The 22,680-nt window shown below is 55.2% G+C and overlaps 2 protein-coding genes across 2 annotated transcripts in view; one reads left to right on the top strand and one right to left on the bottom strand.

The window, feature by feature from the left end:
* The window catches only part of BAZ1B (bromodomain adjacent to zinc finger domain 1B), a 41,789-nt gene extending 33,484 nt beyond the window's left edge, over positions 1 to 8,305 (top strand). Inside the window, exons 16-19 of the mRNA XM_058854226.1 lie at positions 1,390 to 1,508; positions 3,803 to 3,951; positions 5,587 to 5,690; positions 6,220 to 8,305. Of these exons, the coding sequence (XP_058710209.1) occupies positions 1,390 to 1,508; positions 3,803 to 3,951; positions 5,587 to 5,690; positions 6,220 to 6,586 (739 nt within the window). The 3' untranslated portion in view covers positions 6,587 to 8,305. The remainder of the gene's footprint in view (positions 1 to 1,389; positions 1,509 to 3,802; positions 3,952 to 5,586; positions 5,691 to 6,219) is intronic.
* A 3,596-nt stretch (positions 8,306 to 11,901) lies between these two features.
* FZD9 (frizzled class receptor 9) lies at positions 11,902 to 14,209 on the bottom strand. The gene has a single exon (XM_058854546.1). It carries the CDS (start codon positions 14,002 to 14,004, stop codon positions 12,250 to 12,252), a length of 1,755 nt encoding a protein of 584 aa, XP_058710529.1. The 5' UTR covers positions 14,005 to 14,209; the 3' UTR covers positions 11,902 to 12,249.
* Between the last annotated feature and the right edge of the window lie 8,471 nt (positions 14,210 to 22,680).

The raw sequence follows: 22,680 nt of genomic DNA, 5'->3' as shown, positions 1-22,680 counted from the left end.
GAGCAGCAGCACAGTAGAGGTGTGCCAGCCAGTAGCGTGCAGGTGGTGTATGACCTTAAAAGTATTGCTTACTCCCTGGACACCCTTTAAGAGTTCCTCAGGCTTGTACAGAAATGGCAGGGCTTAAAGGCAGCTGTTGTAGCCTGAGTTCATAGTTACTTTGATGTGGCAGAGTCATTTACAAGCTGCTTAGCTCCTGGCCCAGAGCCATCAGGTGGTGAACACCTCTCTCGTTATCTGCTTTCTGTTCTTGTCTTCCTGGCTGAGATAGGGAAAGAATGTCAGCCTGGCGGATCTTTTACCCTCTGTGTTTTTGAAGTTTTCCTTTTATTGCTCAAGATCCTCTCTCTCCAGGGGATTTAGACTTCCACAGCAGCTTTGCCTATGCCCCCTTTTGTCTATGCATGCTGGTTTTTAATGGTCTGAATGAGACCCCACTTGCATTGCTGCCTCTAGCTCAGGGATCCCTAGCACAAGACACTGATCTGTTGGAGCAAGTCCAGAGGATGCCACCTAGTTGATGTGAGGGTTGGAGCAGTTGGAACACCTCTGCAGTGAGGGAAGGCTGACAGAGTTGGCATTGTTCAGCCTGGAAAAGAGAAGGCTTGGGGGTGACCTAATTGCAGCCTTCTAGTACCTGAAGGGAGCCCACAAAAAAAAGATGGATACTATTTACAAGGGGGGATGGGTTCCTTGACATGCTTCCTTGACAGAAGGCAGAGTTAAATTGGATATTGATTGGGAAGAGATTCTTCCCTGTGAGGGTGATGAAGCCCTGGCACAGATTGTCCAAAGAAACTGTGACTGCCCCATCCCTAGAAGTGATGGAGTTTGGGGAACTCAAGCAAATGGATTAAGGGCCCTTCTAACCCAAACCATTCTGTGGTTCTGTGAATGATTGAACAGACACAGGTGAGAAGCCAGAATGTGCTGGGCAGGGAGTCTGCGTGGCTTCTGACTTCAGCACGTGAGGAGCCTGACATTCTGTTCACCAATCTGTTTCCTTTAGTATAGGGAAAATATTCCAGCAGGAAAAAGAGCCCCTGTTGACACTCTTTAGGCTGGGCCTGCAGACCTGGGCAAATAGAAATCATCCTCTCAGGGAAGAGTAATTACATAGCAATCACAGTCTTAAAATCCCCTGCCCCATGGTCATAATGCCTAGAACACCAGAAAGTACCCAGATGCAGTTGGGAATTTTCAGCCCAGGTGTTTAGCTGGAGAAGTGCCCTCTGAGCTGTGGCTATAACTTGATACTCGGGGAATACGGCAAACTGCTTTGGGCTGAACCTGGTGTTTGTTGTACAGACCAAACAGTACCAGGGCTCCTGAGGCCACTGATGTGGCCAGGCTCTTGTACCACAAACACCTATACCTGCCTTGTTCTAGGAGCTATGCAGAGGATTCTGCTGAAGATGAAGGTGGTGAAGGTGAGGAAGCTTCTGATGAACCAGATGCTGAGGAGGAAGAGGAGGAGGAAGAAGACTATGAAGTTGCTGGACTAAAATGTAAGGTTTTGACCGTGTAGGGAAATAACAGAAAATAGTAACCCTCCTGCCTGCAGTATCTCAAATACTGATCTTCTTTGGGACTTGTGCTTTTCCTCATGCAGAGCAGCTATAAGCCTGAGAGATGTTACAGGGGAATGCTGGGTCTGTGCTGTGGTTACTTGAGGAACTGGAGTAAACCCTTGGCCGTTTGTGATGGGGTCAGCAGTAGCAAAGATTGAAACTGCTTGCTCTGCCCAGTCACTCACTGGGGACACAAAGAACACTGTTCTGAAGGCTGAGAGGGGTCAGTAGAGACTGCAGTGGTGGGGGGGTGGGTGGTCAGCAGAGCCTGCAGAACGGTGGCAGCACCAGCAGTTCCTGCGATTGGCAGTTTCTGCACCTACAGGATTTGTTGTACACTGGAGACTGTTTAAATGCTTTTGGGAGCTTTCACCACATCCCCCTCTCCTTTCTTTTCTTTTTCCCACCGGTTCATAACCCCTTGAGTGCAAGACTTCCAATGATTTGGCAAGGAAGCATTTTGAAAGAGGAGGACTAGCACTTCTTCTCTTCATTGCAGTGGGAGGGCACAGTGCTCCAGGTGTAGTGTGGCCTGGACCACTAGCACCCTCTCATTGCATACAGAGAACACTTGGGATGCATAACTGGAGCATTCCTGGGCAGCTGGGAGGAATCAAAGACTCTTTTCTAGACTCCTCAATGTCTGCTTCTTCACCTAAACTATTTAGTATGTGTATCCGCTTTGGTTTTAGGGGAGTTGATTCAGTCTCACTTGGGCAACTTGCTGCACTGAAAAGCTCAGTCTGGGAATGGCACACTGCCAGCATTTGCTTTCTGTCAAACTGTCCTTGACTGACATAACATTAACTGCAAGTTGTCCTAAACAGGGCAGATGGAATCCAGAGACTGGGACTCAGAGAATTACCCCATGTTCTTTTGCGGGTTTCCATCCAGGCCTGAGTCTTGATTCCCTTACTTTATTCTGGTTTCAGGGAGGCTCACACTGATACCACGGCTATGCACACTGCTTGTTGTCCTGTGGTGTATCCATGTCTACACTTGGAGTGTGTTCAGCCCGTGTTGCATGGCCAACACAGGAGCTGAGCCAAGCTTTCCAAACAATAGCAAAAGAGGGTTACAGTCACTAAAAATAAAGTGCTAAATGCAATCCCTGGCTTTAGGGAGCATTAACATGGAAAGGTCACTGTGGAAAACTTTTGTTTTAATAGAGAAGTCACATTGATCCTCATGGCGTTTATCCTGAGGGATCTAACCTAGAATGTTGGATTGTCAGACATTTAGCACGTGCTGCACGCTTGACACGCAAGCGGAGTGACAACAGGCAGACGTCTTGTGGCTCTGCTGCCTGCCCAGCATGGGGGGCCCAGCATTATGATTTATGGGACAGGGCTGGATCAGAGGCTGCAGCTGAAGTATCCAGTGTGCTGGATACAGCTTGCTCAAGGACTTGGGATCAGGTGGAAGGGGTTTGACTTGGGAAGACAGACACATTCTCCTTGTACAGAGGGTCATGGGAGAAACTTAAGACAAGGGAGTGCGTCAGCATGCTTGCATTGCCACCAGGGTGGAGCTCTGAGAGGCAGACTCACACAGGCAAGTGCCTTTCTGTAGGATGTCATATGGCAGCCCCAGTCTTGGGGAATAAAATCCCATTGTTTCCCACTTGCAGCACGTGGAGCAGCTCCCTGCTGCAGTAATTTGACACTGCCCCTGCACACAGTTCCCTTCTCAGGGGGGCTTACCAGCTGGCTTATCCCACTGTGTGGGCCACTTGGAAAAGCACCCATCCCCAAAACCATGAGGAGCAAAGGTGCAGCAGGAAACTGAGGACACTCGAAGTTTCTGCTCCCAGTGCTTTCAGAGGGTATGTTGCAGTGCTGTCTGAGACAACTGTCTGTCCTTGCATTGCTTCTCTGTCTCTCCCTTGAGCCTTGATGTGTTGGGGTCTCTTGGTGCTGCAGGCAGAGGGGTTTGCTGTGACCTGTAGTGGATGATCCAGGAGCTCCCAGGAGTCCCTTGGAGCTTGAGGATCTGCTGTATGTGAGTACCCTTTAGCAGCAGGCAGTTGTTAGCCATGGCCTCTTCAGGCAGGAGGTTATGACCCACAGATCCCCTCTGGAGAAGGTGTGAGAGTGCAGCTGACATGAGGCTGGGTGGTCCCTGGGCTCACCAACCTGAGTGAGGCTCAGCCTGGTATGGGAGGCAAAAGGCTGATGCTGTCTGCTCCCAGATGCACCCAGGCCTCTAAGCCCATGGCTTATCTGTTTCAGTGAGGCCCAGGAAGGCAGCCCGGGGCAAGCAGGGCTCCATGTACTCCCTGAGGCAGGGAAGGCACCAGAGGAAGAAGCAGACACTGCACCCTGCGCGGGGACCCCGGCAGCACACGGCACCTGTCAACGGCGCAGACATCGATGAACTGGTAAGAGCCAAATTGCTCCCTGGAGACTGCTCGCATCGTGAGTTGTGAACCAAACAGGTGGCATGCTTCCTCCCATCCCTTCGTAGAGAAACACCCTGAATCCTAGTGGAAGACCAGGCTGGGCTGAGTTAACAAAGGAGACATATCCTTAAGGGCCTGCTACAGACGGAGCACAGATATGCCAGGCATCCCTCCCCAACCACTTTAACACATTGTCCCCTTGAGCAGCAGGCAGCCTGCAGCTTGTTAAAGGGTTTTAAATAGTATCCATATGTCTCTGCAGAGAGGTGGGGGAACTGAGGGGGTCCTGGATGGCCAGGGAATGTCAGCAATGCTGGACCCTTGCTCCCTAGCCTTGGCCATTTTCTGACAGTTGTTGTCTGTACGGTCACTCCCCAACTTCCAGGACATAATTTGGCTGGTTTAGGTTTCACTTGATATTTAAAGGATAAAACCATAGGCTTCTGCACAAAGCAGTCTGTGCGTGCTGGGCCGGGGGAGCTGCACTGACTATCTCTGGGGAGCTACATGCCATAGGGGATACGTGAGGATACTCCAGCGCCACAGCCACATCACAATGCCCTGCAGATCTGCCATCTATTCTGTGACCAGCACTAGCGGTTCTGGTGTGTCCTGTCACTCTCCTTGCTCATGGTCTGTGGGCTCACTGCTGCTCAAGCCAGTCTCGGGCTGGCTTGTGTTCTGTGTTACACACCAGAGGGCAAACAAGGCAGACATAGCCAGCGCAGATGGATATTCCAGTGGGGAAAATCTTACTGGAACAGCACACTGGCTCAGAGAAGAGGACTCTGCCAGGATTTATCATGTTCCTGGGAAGAGAACGGAGCTGGGTCAGAATAGTGAGTGCCCTCTGCTGTGGAGCCTTCCTGTCGTTCCATGTTTCCTCAGCAGTGATGTCCCACAAAACTGTGCTCTGGGAGCTGAGGGGATGTCCCCATACTGAGTGTGACCTGTGCTGGGTCCCTGGGCACATGACTAACCTTGTGCTGAGCCTGCTTGGGGCACCAGCTGCTCCTTGGGATTTGAAATGGCACAGTCAGCTCTGCCAGGGCAGAATGGCAGCACAAGTGCTTCTCCATCTGCCTCGTGTGCTGCCCGCCACAAGCTCAAGAGAAGGCAGGGAGAGGGAATTCACATTCTCCATTTGCTGGCATTTATTTTTTGGCTGCTTGTTGTGGCCGTCTTGTCTTTGAACTTATTTTGAAAATGCCACCTGCCACCAGAGGAGAGCTGGGCAGTTTGTGAGCTATTCCCACCAAGCTCCTGAATGGAGCTGCTCTCCTGAACCCAAGTCGCTGCTGCATGTCATAATCACAGAATGGCCTGGCTTGGAATGGCCCCTGAATGCATCTCATTCCAACTCCTCTGCCATGGGCAGGGACACTTTCCACTAGACCAGGTTGCTTCAAGCTCTGTCCAGCCTGTCCTTGAACACTTAGAGAGACAGGGCACCCACAGCTCCCCTGGGGAGCCAGTGCCAGCCCCTCAGCATGTTCAGAGGGAGGAAATGTCCTGGCTGTGCTAAGAACTAGCTCCTTTGGCCTCAAAGCTGTTTGCTGAACCTCAAAGCCTGTAGCAGTTCCCTCCTTCCACCAACACCCTTTGTGTGGGCAGGTCCTTCAGACAAAGAGGACAGCACGTCGCCAGAACCTCGAGCTGCAGAAGTGTGAGGAAATCCTCAGCAAGCTGATCAAGTACCGCTTCAGCTGGCCCTTCAGGTGAGGGCAAGTGGCGTCCTCCTCCTCTGTGGGCACGACTGGCTTCAGGCAGTGTGGGGGTGTGGGCTGGCTGTGGTGCAGTCCTGCCAGATGCACCTGGGAGATTTAGTGCTCCAAAAGCAAGTCATATCTGGGAAGAAGCTGCTCCAGAAGAAACCACCATGTTCTCAGTCTTCTGCTGGACTGAAGCTGTGGTGCCCTTCTGAGGTGGCAGGCAAGGGGCTGATGCGGCAGGTAGGTGTTCTCTGCTGCCCCCAGGATTTTTGGACCACTGAGGTGCTGTGACTGAGGAAAAGTATGGGTCTTCCCCATGCCTGAACCAGCTCCCTGGGCTCCTGTGCTTCCCAATTCAATGTCATGGGGCTGATGTATAAGTAACACTGTCGAGCTACTGCTTGGGCTTGTTGCACCACCGGCGGGCTGCAGGTTAGGGGTGCCACAGGGGCAAAGGGGTGGTGGGACCCCACTTCTCTGCAGTGGTGCCAGGGTCAGCATTCCCTTCCTATCCCTGTGGCCCTTCCTTTGGCAGGGAACCAGTGACCACAGAGGAAGCTGAAGACTACTTTGAGGTCATCAGCAACCCCATGGACTTCCAGACTATGCAGAGCAAGTGCTCTTGTGGCAATTACCGCTCTGTGCAGGAGTTCCTTTCCGACATGAAGCAGGTGTTCTCCAATGCCGAATGCTACAACCAGAATGGGAGTCACGTACTATCCTGCCTGGAGAAGACAGAGCAGTGTTTGATTGACATGGTGCACAAACACCTGCCAGGCCACACATATGCACGCAGGAAACGCAAGAAGCTCTCTGCCAGGTGCCAGGGACTGGAGGAGCAGGAAGGGGACAGTGAGTCAGAGCCCCTTGAACATTCCCGGGGGCGGAAAAGAAAGAAATGAGGGATGGGAAGGCTAGGGGGAGAGCCAGAACTGGAGCAGGCCTTCTGGTGCTGCCAGGCAGTCGGATGGGTTGTCTGGAGGGAGATGAGAAGCAGTGGGCACTTCTCTATTAATCCAGCCTTCCCTTGGGCCCATCCTAGTTTTAATTTTTCTGCAATTTCCTCAAGTATTTGGTCATCCGTTGAGTGGCGATGACTTAATGCTTCGTCCAAAATCCACAAAGCTCTTCATGAGTCTGTCCTGCCAGGAGGGGAAGGTGGGAGGGCAAGGGGAGGGCCTGGCCAAGCTTGTCTGGGCAGAGGAGCACCAACCTGCTCCAGCTCAGGCACTGTCAGTTTCCTGGAATGAATCACTTCCTTGCCTCTGCAAGCAGCCGGAGCACGGTGGGATTGTCTGCTCCCAGTCATGTGAGGATACCAGCCTCAAGCTGATGCAGCCTGGGGGATCGTGTTGCTCCATAGAATGACTGGGTGCCATCAGGCCATTGAGCTACTTGAGCTTTTATGTATATATTTTTATGGTGTTTATTCTGAGCCCCAGTTCTGGGCTGCATGGGGTGAACAAGCACTTAGGTGTACCATGGTCTGGCTTTCACCAGCATCCCAACACCACTTCTCCGAGGTGCTCCTGCTTTCCCCTCTCCTTGGGGAGCAATCCCTGGAGGTCTCAGTCCAGGGAGGGCTCTGAGCTCAGCTCCCACCTGTACACACCAAGAGGAGGCTCCCTGCTCACCTGGACCTGCATGCAATCGTGCGGCCCTTTGAATGCTCCGAGCGCTAGCAGCAAACTGGAGAGTGTGGGTGTCTGCACAGTCCAAGGAGAGCTCCAAGGCCAGGGGAGCAGCAGAAATGTCCTGTGTAACTTTTTTAATTTTTTAGTTGAAAGTGGCTTGTTTCTAGCAGTGATCTTGTACAAAAAACACCTGTAAGATACCCTTGTCTTGCTTTGGCACATGTACAGTTTATATAAAATCATGTTTGCTTTATATCTTCCCCCTCCTTAAAACTCATTTTCCTATCAGTAGCAGGAGGACTTTGCGGGGGGAGAGGGGGATCCCAGTCCCTCCCAGCCACTCTCAAGACATTTCACAATAACACCATTGTTCCTGTGCTGTGGTCCAGCACCAGCTCCTGCTGCCCCAGATGCTGACTTTTCCCGAAGAAAAAGGTTTGTTTGCTCATCCTCTCTTCCTCTCCATCATGATAGGTTTGGATCATACAATCAGGGCTTGAACGTCTTGTCCCAGAAATGTTTGATTTGGAATAAATGGGCCATGGGGCTGTTCAGTGCTGGTTTTGTAACAAAAAAACAGAAGCAGCTGTTGTAGCTCCTGGGATTTGAGAAGAAAAGAATCATCAATTATAAATTGCAGCCTAGTTTTGTGAAGGTTTGGGCTTTTTTTAAACAGGTGCTTGTTTTCAGTTCTGGACTGTCAGTGACTGCAAATGAGGCAAGTTTCCAGCCCCTTCCCTCTCTTCAGCCTCACTCCCTGCCCCACAGACTATTACTGACATTTGTATCTCACATGTCCCTTCAGAGGCTGTTTTGTCCTGTTTCCTAGAGAACATTTCCTGCAGGTCCTACACGGTGGATGGAACCTTTGGAACTGCACGTTTTCTAAAAATCAGTGTCATTTGGGGGGAGGGGGTTTCTGCAAAGGGCTTTACTTGTAATAAATTGGAAACTTAAGAATAAACATTATGTACTTGTGTTTGTAAATGTGGCTTGTGAGTTCTTTGTGAGTCTCTGTGTGGGATTGTCTGAGATGGCTCTCCTCTGCCTTCCCAGAGCCACCACTGGACATTTATGGAGCACAAATGGAGCTGTGGAGTAAAGGAATGGTGAGTCAGGATCAGATCAGCTTCCAGGTCTCTGCTGGTGTGTTGTCGCCCTCCCCAGGGACAAGGAACAGGGCTGTGCTCTGCCTGCTCCTGGAGTGGGTAGCAGTCCCCTACAGGGTGCAAGTGTAGCACTTGTCCTCCTGTTCCATTCAGGGTGGCACTGGCTACCCCTGGAGGGACTACAAAGAGTGATGGGGAGCTGGGATGTCTCTGCTCTTTTGCCCCAACATGGCCTGGCTGCCCTGAAAACCTCTTCCCTCATTTTGGGGAGTGTTTTGCAACCCAAGCCATGCTTGCAGTGACGATTATTGCTGCTGTGTCCCAGGCCCCAATCCTGATCAGCAGCCCAGCAGGGACACTTGAGCTCCAAGGGCAGCATGGCTGGAGCAGTGACGTGCTAGTGCTCATGACAGCTGTGAGACAAAGTGTTTAGCTAAAGCTTTGCTTGTGTCTGCTGGGAGGACAAGGGTTCCTGGGTGTCTTCATCCTGCTCCTCACTCCAGCGTGTTCCAGCCAGGCCCCATACTTCTGGGCAGGGAAATCCTGATGGGTCTGAGGGCTTGAAGGCTCTGGGTAATGGGCAGATGCTGTTTTCCCTGGAGAAGCCTTATCGCCTCTCCACCGGAGGTGGTTTGGCTTGCTGGCATGCAATAGGACCTGGGTGAATCTGAGTGACTCCAGCTGGGACATTTCCAGGACTCAGTGCAGAGATCTTGCAGCAGCATCTGCTCCAAGACCTTTTTGGAGACTTGCTTTTTATAGCAGCCCCTCCGTGGCATCAGTGTCCTGTGCAGGGCTATAAATAGCTGTCCTCACACCTGGCAGGGCAGTGTGGGGGCTTGGCAGGCAGCCAGGGCCCTGCTACCACCATCACCAGCCCTGCTGCACCCGCTGCCTGCAACAAACCTCAGAGGTTCCTATAACTGCTGGAGTTCCAACATGGCCTTGGGAAAACTAGACCCAGCTTTGGCCCCCTGGGTTTCCTCTTGGGTAAATTCTCAATCATTAATATTCTGGGTAATGGGGCTTTTAGCACATTCCCAGACCACTGTGGCTTTTCTTTTGCTACTCAAACCTGGAGGGAGTGTCCATGTGAGGGTGGATAAACTCCATGGCTCAGCAAGTGCCAGGAGTGACAAGACTCACCTGAGCTGGACCAGGACCTCAGGGTGTCCTGGCCCCATTTTCACCCAGCTAGCAGCCCAAACTCAATCTCCACAGGCATCCCAACTAAGCCTCCACAGCCATCCCAAGCCAGGCACGGCCCTGTGGGGCCTGGGCAGAGCTGAACCCCACTTGTCTCTTGCTGGGGGTTTATTGAAGGCAGGTGTTTGGTGCCCGTGGGGCTGCTCTGAGGAGGATGGAGATGGGATGCAGGGATGAGGTTGGATGAAGGTGCAGAGAGGGAGGCTGAGTGCCACAGCATGGGGTTGTAAGAAGCTGTGACTAGGAGCAGCAGTGTCCCTGGACCAATCCTTCCATGTGACATCTCTACTTTGCAAAAGGCTCTGTGGACCTGTCCTGGCCATGCTCAGCTCTCAGGACTGGCAGCCTCCAGTGGAGCCACCTGGGCTGCTGGAGCCGATAGTGGGCAGTGGTGGGCGCCAGTGGCCCCTCTTGGTCCCGATAGCAGGGGCCTGTTGGGACGGGTTATCTGGGTGAGCACTCCAGACGCAGCCGCTCCTTGGCAAGTGCTGGGTGCTCAAGGGCAGCCTGTCCCCAGAGGTGCCGCCAGCCAGGCACCAGCACTGGGCCATGTGCCTGGTACACAAGGTGAACTGAGCTGGCTCTGGGCTTAGCACCTGGGGCAGAACACAGGGAGAACGTGCAGCCCTGTGCCCCCTTCCCAGTCAGCCCCCGCCCAGAGCCATGCCCAGCTCCCCAGCTGGACTTTGGAGCCTGTCCCTCAGCCAATATTGACACTCCTGCCCCAGGTCATGACTCTTTTCTCTGCCCAAAACAAACATTCCTGTGGCAGCCAAGGGAGCTCCAGAAACTGCAACCCACCAGTCCTGGGGCCAGGTAGGGTCTCTGTCCTAGCACCACCATCACCATCAGCCTGGGAAAGGGGCTGGATGCCCACCAGCACAGTCAGAGGTATCCAAATCTGGTGAGAGACCTTCAGTGTCCCCCCAGTGACACCACATGGGCACTAGGGGCTCCTTTGCACCTCTTCCACCACACCAGCTCCTGGGGGAGGAAAAGGCTTTTCTCAGCTCACCTGACTTCTCCTGACTTCCCAGCATCCCAGGGGTGACAGGGAGTAGATTAAAGGTGCTTCATCACATCAGTCCTAGCATCCTGGCAGCACAAAGCCCTGGCACAACTCGATGGTGAGCGAGGGGCCCCAACTCCAGTGCCTGCCCCCACTCCAGCTATGAGGGGGAGTCTTGCCCCTGTCCTCCAGCCACAGTTTGATAATCTGAACCCTAAGTGCTTCATCAAAATGGGGCTGAGGGCTGTTGGGGTGAGCCAATGGCTGAGTGGGTGCCAGGCTGAGTGCTGGAGAGAGGGTCTGCTGCTGGATTGTTGCTCCCTGGACAAAGGTTGATCCTCCCTGGGGCCCAGCACTGCCCAGCCTGCAGGCTGGCTAATTGGATGACGGGCAAGTCTAAGCATCACAAGAGTTGTGCTGCCCCTACAGGTCCTGCCTACCACAGGTGCTGTGCTGCCTTATGCCCCTGCCACAGCCCCCTGTCCACTTCTCTTCCCTAGCACTGGGAATCCCTGGCACATCCCTAGGGACAGCCAGGCAAAACAGCCCCACCAAACCCCTGCAGCGACAATCTGGCCCCTGCCAGCACCTTAGGATGCCTCAGGGAAAGGTGGGCAGTTCCCCCGCTCCGAGCCCCCGCAGAGCCACTCTCCTGCCCTCCCTGTGCCCGCCAGCCCTGGCTCCCTCTGCCAGCACCACCAGCACCAGCTGAGGCTTCAATTTCCCTCCGGACAATGGGAAAGGTGATCTGGGATTGTAACCAGAGCAGGGGATATGAGCTGCCCAGAAGTTTCTATTACCTGCATCCTGGGCTTCTGCGGGGGACATCAAAGCTGAGCCCTCTCTGTCCCAAGGTCCTGTGCCCCCAGCCCATCTCCCCAGCCCCTGGCCTTAAAGGGGGCCTCCCTGGCCCCTCTCAAAGCCCCTCAGCCTGGCACTGAGGCTCTGGCAGCCGATGGCACCAACACAAATCACCTTCAGAGCATGGAGTGGAAAAGATGATTCGTAAGTGTGACAGCACAGGAAAACCCTCCTCCTCCTCCTCTTCCTCCTCGCCAGGAGGCAGAACCAGCCCCAGGGAAGCCATGGAGGGGAACTGGATGGTGGCACCCGCTGGTATCATGCTCCTGCCAGAGACAGAGGCACCCTGTCATGGCCTGGCATGGCTTGGCCCGACATGAAAGCCCCCAGTCTGGGGTGGGGTCTCATGGGGGAGCTCTTGACCCCCTGGAAAGCCTGCAAACAGCACCAGGCTCGGATCAAATAACACATCCAAGGTTTATTGTTTTTTCCATTCCTCACAGCTAATGATCAAAAAAAATTTAAAATAAATTACAGAATTAAATAAACATGGATGGATTTTTCCTCTCCCTGGCCCATCCCCACCATCCCCCAAAGAAAGCATTAGAAGAGTCACTGGATTTGGCAACAGCAACAACAAAACAACCCCTAGGAAAAAGCAGCTACTTGTCAGTGAGTGGTGCGGGGGGGTCCTGCAGCCTTGCCCCCCTAAACCTGGGAGTGTCCCCCCTACCACCACACAGCCCTTGCCCTTGCCCCTTATCCATGAGGCCACTTCTCTCAGTGTGGGGGGCTGCGCCCCCTCTCTAGACGTGAGTTGGGTTGTCCAGGTACGGGTCCGTCTTGGTCATGTGCAGCATGACTGTGGGGGCTTTGTAGTGGCAGTGTCCCCCACCACAGCTGACCCCGCTGCAGGGCTTGCCCCGCGTCCTCATGCCTAGCCGCCTGTTGCACAGGCTCTGCCAGGTCTGCAGCGTTTTAGAGCTCCACACCCACACCCCGCTGGTGATGCCCACTACCAGTGACATGAAGATCTTTAGCATGAAGACAGCCACAGTAGGCACAGAGGCCTCAAGGGAGCAGTTGGTGGCACGGCGGCCAGGCAGGCGCAGGCAGCCATGCTCCAGCGCCCGCAGCATCCAGTAATCCACGTTCAGCCGCTCGTAGAAGTAGCAGACAATTACACAGGTGGCCGGGACGGTGTAGAGGATGGAGAAGACCCCAATCTTCACCATGAGCTTCTCCAGCTTCTCCGTGTTGGTGCCACCTGTCTTCATGATCTTCCGGATGTGGAAGAGGGCAACAAAGCCAGTGAGGATGAAGGAAGTGCCGATGACCAGATAGCAGGAGAGGGGGATGAGGACAAAGCCGGTGAGGGCGCTGACGTCCATGCTCCCCACATAACACAGCCCCGTGAGCTCATCCCCCGCCACCTTCCGCATGGTGAGGATGACAATGGTCTTCATGGCTGGGATGCCCCAGGCAGCCATGTGGAAGTAACTGCTGTGGGCCTCAATGGCCTCGTGTCCCCACTTCTTCCCAGCAGCCAGGAACCACGTGAGGGTGAGGACAACCCACCAGAGAGAGCTAGCCATGCCGAAATAGTAGAGGATGAGGAAGACAATGGTGCAGCCTGTGCTCTCCAGCCCCTCCTGTATGATGTAGAGTTCACCGTTCTCCCGGTCGCAGGCAATGTTCTCAGCCCCAGCCACAGAGCGGATGATGAAGGCCACAGAGTAGACATTGTAGCACATGGAGAGGAAAATTATGGGTCTCTCAGGGTACTGGAAGCGGTGGGGGTCGAGCAGAAAAGTGAGGACAGTGAAAGCAGTGGAGACAAAGCAGAGGGTGGACCAGACAGCCATCCAGATGAAGGCGAAGTCCTTGTCTTCCCGGGACCAGTACACGTCCACCCCAGGGGAGCACCTGGGTGCACACGAGAGGCTCTTCTCCACATACTGGAACTTTTCAGGGTTGTCACAGGCCCCCAGCCCATTGGGTCTCCGTCCCTCAGTAGCGGTCCCAGGTGGCCAAGGCCGGGGGGCCACAGGCAGCATCCCCTGTCCCTTGTGTGGCTCGGCAGCTGAGGCATTTTCAGGAGCCTCCATGCAGAGGGCATTAGGGTCGTTCTTGGTGGGCAACCTGCCACAGTCAAGTGACTCAGGCCAGCCGAAATTGAACTGTTCCATGATGGGGACACACTTGTGGCGGGCCTGCTCACACATGGGGCGGCAGGCGGGGATGCTGGCACTCACCTGATCGGTGCACATTGGTGCGTAGAGGGAGCAGAGGAAAAAGCGCAGGTGAACATGGCAGCCGTACTCCACCAGCGGGGCGAACTCGTGCAGCTTCAGGGCGGCCTCACGCTGGCTCTCGTGCCCCAGGAGGTTGGGCATGCGGGTCAGGTTGTACCCGATTCCCCGGCACATCGGGATGTCCACAGGCTGGCACCGCGCCGCGCGCCCCCGCGGGCCCTCCAGTCCCGCCAGCTCCAATCCGCGACCGCCCACCCCAAAATGCCACAGCACCCACAGGGCCATCCGCAGCCGTGCCGCCGCCATCGCCCGCCGCCCGCACCGGCCCCGCGGCTGCTATAGCTCCGCCATCGCCCGGCCACGCTGCCCCAGCCGGCACGGGGCCGATCGCTGCGGTGCTGGAGGCGCCGCGCCGGGGCAGCCCCCGGCCCCGGCCCGCGCCATGCGGCGGCGGCCCCGCCGAGCGCCCCGCGCCGCCCCGCGCCCGCCGACACCGGCAGCGCTCGCTGAGCCCTCCCGCCCCGCCCCGCCCCGCCCCGCCCCGCCCCGCCCCGCCCCGCCCCGCCCCGCCCCGCCGGGCGTGTCCGGGAGGGGGCCGGACGGGACGGGGCGGGGCGAGGGGCGGGACCCAGCCGGGGAACCGGCACAGGGATCCGCGCGGAGCTCTGCAGCTCTCGGGCACCGGGGAGACGCGGGCGGCGGGAAAGCCGTCACAGACACACGCACACACACACACACACACACACGTGCACAACACAGTATATTTACACAGGTAGAGATACACACGTGCGCGCTCTCGCACACGCCAGTGAGCACGTGTCCATGTGCACACACACGTAACACACACAGACAGACATGCACACGCTGCTACACGCTAATACACGCACGCACCTCTCCATACAGGCATGTGCACACCCTAACGTGCACATGCCCACATACACGCACACACACTATCACATACTAAAACACACTAACACGCATACACACACTAATATGCACTAACACACATAGACACATCTACACACTAATGTGCACATGCAAATGCACATTAACACACATACCCATACCGTGTGCATGTCCATGTGTACACACACATAGTCATGCACATGCCCATGCACACACAGACAAGCACAAACACGCTAACACGTGCACACGTACAAGCATAGACATACACTAACATACATGTGCACATATACCCACAGACGCACATGCACATCCACGCACTGCCAGCCAGGCCCTGCACACCCACACAGGTGTGCACTAGCACGTATGTCCACACATACAGCTGGGCACAGGATCACAAGTGACCTCACGGCTGCCCAGATCTGCCGGGTGCTGCCAGGCCCCCGTGTGCTCGCAGGGTGTGCATGAGCAGCTGAGCATACCTGGGCACAACCCAGGGCTTGTTGTCTCTGGGGAAGGGACCCTCTTCCAGGGTGATGTTCCTCAGTTTGGGAACACAGTCCCTTTGGTGCTGCCACTGAGAACTGGGGAACTCTCAGTGCGTGGCACACGATGCCTGTGTCCCTAGGGCTGCGGACGAGGTAGGACAGTGGAGACTCCGGGAAATGGTTCAGCTCTAGTTCCCACAGCACAGGCCAGGACAGTCATGTCCCTGGCTGAACAACAATTCAGGTCAGGCACAGGGCAGGGGACAGCAACGTCACTGTAAGGCCAGGGCAGCTCCTGGGAGATGACATAAGTCAGGGTGGTCAAACCAGGGCTGCCAGACCCAAAATCCAATGTCTCACTCACAGGGTGACAAATTACATCCAAGGCACGGGGAGGTGTTACAAACACTCTAGGGGTGACAGCACCCCTGAGGACAGGCTGTCCTCACAAGGCCACCATCACAAGGTGCCATCAGCAGCCCCCAACTCCTATGAGCTGCCAATCCCAGGTCAGCCCAGGTTGCTCTGTGCCATCTCGAGCACCCCTTTTGGAGCAACTGATCTGCTCTGGGGTGATTTAAGCAGGATCCCTTGAGTGTCCTGCGGGACACCCAGCATCCAGTGCCTGGCTGGCACCAGGGGGCCCAGGCATTCCGCCGTTCCCAGGCATCCCCACAGCCTTGTGATTTCTTTAGTAACAGCATAACAACCTGTCAGCACGGCCCCTAATCGCTGACACCCACTGTGCAGGATCCAGACATCCCAGTCCTGCACTATAGGGAAATTCCATGGGAGCTGCTTATCGGGTATGTAACGGAATGGGAGATAAGGCGTCCCTCTGGAACTTCGCTCTAACATGAGGTGTCTGCAAAATGGGCTCCAGGGCCCTGGGAAAAGGGTTATTGGGGGATATCTGGGATGTTTGGAGGGCTTTGTCACCTTGGCCGCCAGCTCTGGTGTGTTCCAGAAATCACTGTCCCATGTGCCCAGTGACACAGAGCAGCTTCAGGAGGCTTTGTGCCGTGGGTTATGGCCACATGGTCTAAGAAATGGCTGTTTGGGGGTAGCTTGTGCTGTGGTGCAGTCCTGGGGACAAATTGTCTTGCATGACTGAGCAGCAAAGTGATGGGGATGGAGGTGGCATCCTCAGTGTGCTGGGACTTTTCCCTGGATCCCTCATCCCTGCACTCCCAGATCCAGGGCACATGTCCTGTATGAGGTGAAGGACCCAAGGTTGTCACTGCCACCATTCCAGGGGACCCCAAACACAGCTCTGGCCACTGAGGCTTCCCTTCAGGTAATTGTCTGCTAAGGAAAGCTGGGAAGCATCACCTGGAAAACCTGAAATGTCTCAGTCTCAACCCTGGCTGGCCAGTGAGGGTCCTGGATGGACGGTGAGCACAGGCAAGGGCTGGATGTGACCCAGGGCACCTAGCCCCACCTTTCTAGTTCACCCCCATGGGTGCCCTCCACCAGGTCTATGAAAGATTAAAGGGGGGGTCATAAATAAATATATTTTAATTTAATTTTGCTTTAATATGTAAAACTGTTGCTCTTGGCTCCTGTTACTGCAGCCTGGCCAAGGGCAACACAAGCATTTTTGGAGTCAAGGGGCTCCTTGTAGAGGTGTGGCTGCCCCTCACCTCTGCCCTGTGCCTTGGGGTACTCCTCCCTCACCTCAACCCCCTCAGGTACTCCACGGGGTCCTCAAGCCCTGCCTGAGCCTCAGAGACCTTCCTGGAGCTTCATCCCACCCTAGAGGTGGGCAGGGGGTAGCGGGAGGTACCATCAGCATCCCAAACCTTGTCCTTGCATTGCCCCGCTGCCTGTGCCTCATGGAGAAGTGACCCGTCCCTGCCTGCGCGCACGCCTGGGGAACGCGGGGACTGCGGGGAGGGGGCACTACAGGAGTGGGGACATCCCGGCCACGCACAGAAGCCGAGATCTCCAGCAGGTCTGGGAGCCCCACAGTAAAAACAAGAACCTCAGGTAGAGCAACACGGAGATTTACAGTCTTGGAAGTGGCCCTGCGCTGTGGATCCAAGATCAATAGCGGAAAGAAAGGGCTCTCAGAATTGCACAGGAATCCTGCCCGGGAAGCGGCCAGGCAGGCGAGCGGGACGGATCGCCGGAGACCGGGAGCCTGTGGTTCCTGGCAGAGCTTTGCCCCATTTCCTTTCTTCCCGTCAACAGCGCCTGAAACCTGTGCGAGAGCCTCGGCAAGGGGAGGGGATGGAGGGAAAAAATCCTCTGGATGCCCCCCCCCCCCACCAGCTACAGGGGGGCTGCAGCAGTGCCCCTCTAGCCAGCCATGGGAGGGGGGAGGGTGTCTTTCTGGGGGGAAGGGCTGGGGGGATCCCCTTGACACCAGAGATGGGGACAGCCCTGGTGGGAGCCAGGGAGGGGGCGGTGGGGGTGTGGAGGAGGTGATGGGGCACAGGAGGGGGTGATGGAGCAAGAGAGGAGGCAACGGATGTGGGGAGAGGGAGGGGAGAGAGGATGGGGAAATGGAACTGGGTGAATGATGGAGTAGGGAGGAGAGCTATGGAGGTGGAGAGGTAGCAGTAGAGAGAAGAGGGGGTGAAGAAGCTGTAGAGGGGGTCAACAGAGCCTGGGAGAGGGTGATGGAGTAGGGAAGGGAGTGATAAAGCTGGGCAAGGGAGGAGGTGATTGATTCAGGGAGGAGGTAATAGAGCTGGGGAAGGGCAGTGAAGGCTGGGAGGTGTCAGTGGGGCAGGGGAAGGGGCATCAGAAGATGGAGTTGGGGAATGGGCAATGAGTTTGGTAAGGGAGTGGTGGAACTATGTCAGGACAGTGGGTGCTGCTCTGCCCAGCCTTGGCCAGGGCAGCAGGACTTGTTGCAGGGAGGTGAGGGGCTCCATGCCAGCACTGCCCTTGCCTCTGCCTTGCTGATCCCCCAGATCCCCAATGGCCCCAGTTCCCACCAGTGCCTGGCTCATAGAGAGGCAGTGGCTGGAGCAGGGAGAGGAATCCACCTTGCAAGGACAGGCTGTGTCCAGCGTGAGCCAGGGCTCCAGGCACTCCATGCCCTCCCTGCCAGCTTGGAGGTGGGAGATGGCACAGTCCTGCAGGGATCTGGGAGGGATAATTTTCCCTTCCTGAAGAATTTCACAGGAATAGCTGTGCAAAAGGCCAGTGGCTTCAGTTTCAAAAGGATGCCATGCAAGGCCGGATGGGCTGGTGAGCAGATGGGATGGGTCCATCCTGGGAGCAACCCATGGGGCTGTGGGCTGGCACCCACCCGGCCAGAGAAACAGATTACCCCTGCCCTGGCCACCATCTCCTATGGGACACCAGAAACACCACCAGGAGTGATCCTCAAGCTCCTCCTACCCCTGTGTGATGCCAAAGCACATGCATGTGCAACAGACTGCACCCACCATAGGAACAACTGAGCTCTGGGCCTCTGGGCAGGTTCTGTGCCATGGGCAGGTGCAGTAGTGGGGGGGAATGGGGATTTCAGGGTCTGGTCCCCAAACAAGCACGTGGAGCACAAACAGTGTCCCCAGGCAGTGTCCCAGTCACCTCCTGGTCTCTGCTTCTCTGCAGTTGTTTTGTGGTTACAACCCAGCCCATGGTGCAAGGACACTGTGGCCAGGACTCAAGGATGCAGGCTGACATGTGTGACATTACCAGGGATGCTCACTGCAGCCTTGTCACCCCATCAGCCTGCAGCTGGGGACTTGTGGGTCCTGCTGCCAGCCAGCTCTCCCTCCCCAGCCCTGGCCGCAGGATCCCTGGGCCGTGACATCCCCGTTCACCCAGCAGTGACCCCAAAGCAGGGAGGAGACACATGCCTCAGGGCATGACCTTAACCTCAGGATCCCTGGGAGCCTGAGGGACCAGCACATGGGTGGGGACCACATGCAGCTGTGGGACACAGGGCATGGGGCAGGACGACAGTGGTGTGTCTCAGGGGAGCCGTGGTTGGGAGAACAGGGGATGAGTAAGGACAATGTCCCCACCTCACCCACAGTATTTCATCTGGTGAGTGTGGTGGCAGCACAAGGGGCTGCTTTCAGCTCCTGGCAGCACTGAGCCAGCACTCATCCCCAGCAGCAGGGACCTCTCCCATCAAAGGGGAACCTCCCACCTTGTTCACCCCTGCAGACCCCTTCTAGGGGGACAGGAGCTAGGTGAGCCCTGGCAGCAGGCATTCCCTCTGAACCCTACTGATGGCAGCAGCTGCAGATTGGAGCAGCTGCCTGAGAGAGACAGGTGAAGGGTTGGAGTTCCCTCCCATCTGGCTCAGCCTCGGGAAGAGCTGCTCATACTCCTTCATGCTGGGCCATAGAGCCATCATGGGCCACCCCAGGTGATCTTCAGTGCCCACATTGCTTCCTGGCAGCCCAAGGATGGGCCGAGGAGGTTCCTTGCGCTGGGAGCAGGTGCTCCCAGACAACATCACAAGCCAATACAGAAGCCCTTTCACCCCCAGCCCTGCTTGCCCCCTGAAGTGAAGTTCCTTCCCCAGTATCCCCCATCCCGGGGCGGGTGCCGGCACCAGGTCCTTGTGCTCACATGCACACTCAGCCCTTTCTTCAGCCTCAGCCACAGGCTCGGTGCTGGCAGGAGGCTCCATGCTGCACAATGCACCTCCTTGTTTGCCCAGCCCAGGGCTGGCTTGTGGGGAATGGCAGGGAATCGCCTCCATTTCCTGCTGGAGTTTTATTACATTCACCGTATAAATAAATAAATACGATCCAGAGGAGAAGGGGAGAAACACGGGGCAGGCTGGAGCCAGGCAGAATGCAGGCTGGGAGGGAGGGGGCAGGAGATGCCCCATAGCAGCTGTGTTCTGGGTTGTTCATGCTCCCTGGTCCCGCATGCCTTTCCAAGGAGCAGCAAAATCCAGGAGGCAACCGCCCAGTCAGGGACTGTGGTCACCAGCCCCGCTACTTGACTGGAGGAGGAACCTTCTCCCAAGCAATTTGGGAAGAGTGGGAGCCCTCTCAAGCCCTGCCACCTCCTGATGAATTGCTATGTCACACTGAATGATGCCATAGGCCAAGGACCTCTGCACAGGTTCAGGCTTTTACAGTATCACAGGCTGGACACAGTCAAAGCATCCCCTGGGAAGAAGGAACATCCTTACAGAGCTGAGCCCCAGCCCACCATATGCTGCAGGAGCAGGGAGGGCTCTTGGAACCTGCTAGAAATGGTTTTATCACACCACTGACTTAGCAAAGCTGCCCACTTGGTTGCCAAGACCAACCACGTCTCCAGTGCAACCTCAGGCTCATCACCTGTCTGTTCCCCGAAGTGCCCCCAGAGCCATGGAAGACTTTCTCCAGGTCCTCACCTGCTGGTAATGCCATTAGTGCTGTGGATCTCCAGCTGCATGCACCAGGACATGCTTTTCCATGGCTCTTGGATTGGGTTGGTGTCAGCTCCCCCAGCACAGCTGGGCCCAAGTGCCGGGAGAAGGCAGGAGCAGCCCCAGCTGATGCTCTCCTGTCTCTGATACCTCTGGATGAGCATTTCTCCTTCCAGTTACTGTACAGAGTTATCAGTGCTGGGAAGCCCCATACTGCATTTCTCCCTTTCTTCCCAGGCCCCAAACACCTTCTAGTAAATGGCATCCCAGTCTATGTCAGGAAGCTGGAACAAGAGGATCTTTAAAGTCCCTTCCAATCCAAACTACTCTCTGATTCCATGGAAACAGCCTATACTCAGGCATCATTTTGATAGTTCCTACCCAAGGTTGGGTCACTCCTTGCTCTGGACAAACCATCTGGCACCAGCATCCTCCTCCTTGAGCTGGTTCCCCCTTGAGTACTACTTCTCCTCTCCAAGTGGAGAACACTAGAAGATCCTGACCTCTCACCTGGCCAGAGGAGAAAGAAGAAAGTTCCTCAGACATGTCTAATCTGTTCTAATCAGAGAGCTACTACAGTGCAACAATTCCATTCCCACTTTCCCTGGGCCCTCTCTGAAGAGGAGCTGCTGTGGATGAGCTGCAGCTCAAGGATCTGAGTTACCCAGAGCCTTATTTCTCAAAGAACAGAGCCTGATATCCTGGCAGGGCCAGCTCAAGGGACACAGAATTTTGACAAGTTTAGGACAAAGAATTTTCTGCTCCACTGGATATGGACCCAGAGCCCTTCTGCCCGTCTGCCTCCCATCACTCACAGGGTTTGGGCTCATGTCCAAATGGGAGGTTCCTGATGTGTCACTCTGCTCTCCATTGTCAAAAGCTGGTCAGATGGGCTCTGACACCCCTCAGGGATCAGAAAACCCCTCACATGCCTGGTCCTCCCAAACACTCCACTGGGAAGTTCAGACCTGATTCCAGTCTTCCTGGGGGAGATGGGGTTTAGGCACAGGGAATCCAAACCAACAAAGAACTACACCCCAGATGATCCAAGTGTGTTCCAGAAAAGCAAGGTGACCTCTTGCCATTCTCTGCAGCTGCAATCAGACCAGTCAGGAGCATGTCAACCCTCCCAGCTCCCTGAGGCACCCATCCCCTGGGGCTGCACTGGTGCAGGCAGGGAGCTGGAGGGGTGCATTCCGCCAGGGAAGGACTTTGTACTGGAGCAGCACCAGTGTGACCTACTTCTATCTCAAAAACACCCTAATACGCCAACATCTCTGAAAATATTAAAAAAAACCCAAAGTTTAACAAAGAAATCAAGCAGCACCATGGTGCTTCCAAAAATTTTCCAAAAAATAATCAGCACAAGATGGGGCAGTGCCTTGTCAAGTCTATCATCATCATCATCATCATCACGGCATCAAGAGCTCAAAACAGCAGCTTGGAGTGGAAACCCTCAGGTATGTCAGACAAAAACACGATTCCCTGTTCACTGGTTAATCCTGGCCTCCTTGAGGGGAAAAACCCACAAAGCTCACAGATTTATTCAGTGAAACTCAGCACTTTCGGGTTTTGCTGATGGTGTCTAAATATAGTTTGAGAGAAACAAATAATCTTTCAGGGATTTCTGCTACCTCCATCTCTCCAACCACCTTGTTTAAAGGTCAGCAGCTACGGTGAGGGCTCAATGGCATCATTGGGCAGGAGTCTGGAGGTGAGGAAATGAACTTTTTGGTGTGTCACCAAGGCTGTGAGCAGGGTCATCCATCCCTGGGCTCTTCCAGCAGCGCCAGGGTGGGCTCTAGAGTGGCTCCACTCTGCCTCCATCCCCAGCTCCAAACTGGTCCTCTCCTGGCCCTGCTAATAGCACAAGTTTCCCCATCATGTGCTGGTCACTGGAGGAGATGAGGAGAGCAAAAACTGTTATTGGGAGGCCAACAGCTAGAGGTGACACCCCTAGAAGTGTTCAAAATCAAGTTGGATGGGGCTTGGAGTAACCTGGTCTAGTGAAAGATGTCCCTGGCCATGGCAGGAAGTTGGAACTGGATCATCTTTAAAGGCCCATCCAACTCAAACCATTCTGTGATTCCATGATCTAATCCCAGATGACAGATCCCAGTTCTCTGAGTGCCCTGCGGAGCCTCTTCTTATGTTCAACCTGCATGTTTCTGATTTTGTCCTGCCCCAGGGTACCCTGGTTACCTTTCCCCTCTTTCCATCCCTAATCCTGCCCTGTTCCATGCAAAAAGAGCC

The sequence above is a fragment of the Poecile atricapillus genome, chromosome 21, assembly GCF_030490865.1.
Source record: "Poecile atricapillus isolate bPoeAtr1 chromosome 21, bPoeAtr1.hap1, whole genome shotgun sequence".
Taxonomy (NCBI): domain Eukaryota; kingdom Metazoa; phylum Chordata; class Aves; order Passeriformes; family Paridae; genus Poecile; species Poecile atricapillus.
The sequence above is the reverse complement of the archived record's forward strand: the minus strand, read 5'-3'. Positions and strand labels throughout refer to the sequence as shown.

What these genes read in the sequence shown, in the direction of transcription:
- FZD9 (XM_058854546.1), bottom strand. Translation starts at nt 14,004, where the DNA reads ATGGCGGCGGCACGGCTGCGGATGGCCCTGTGGGTGCTGTGGCATTTT.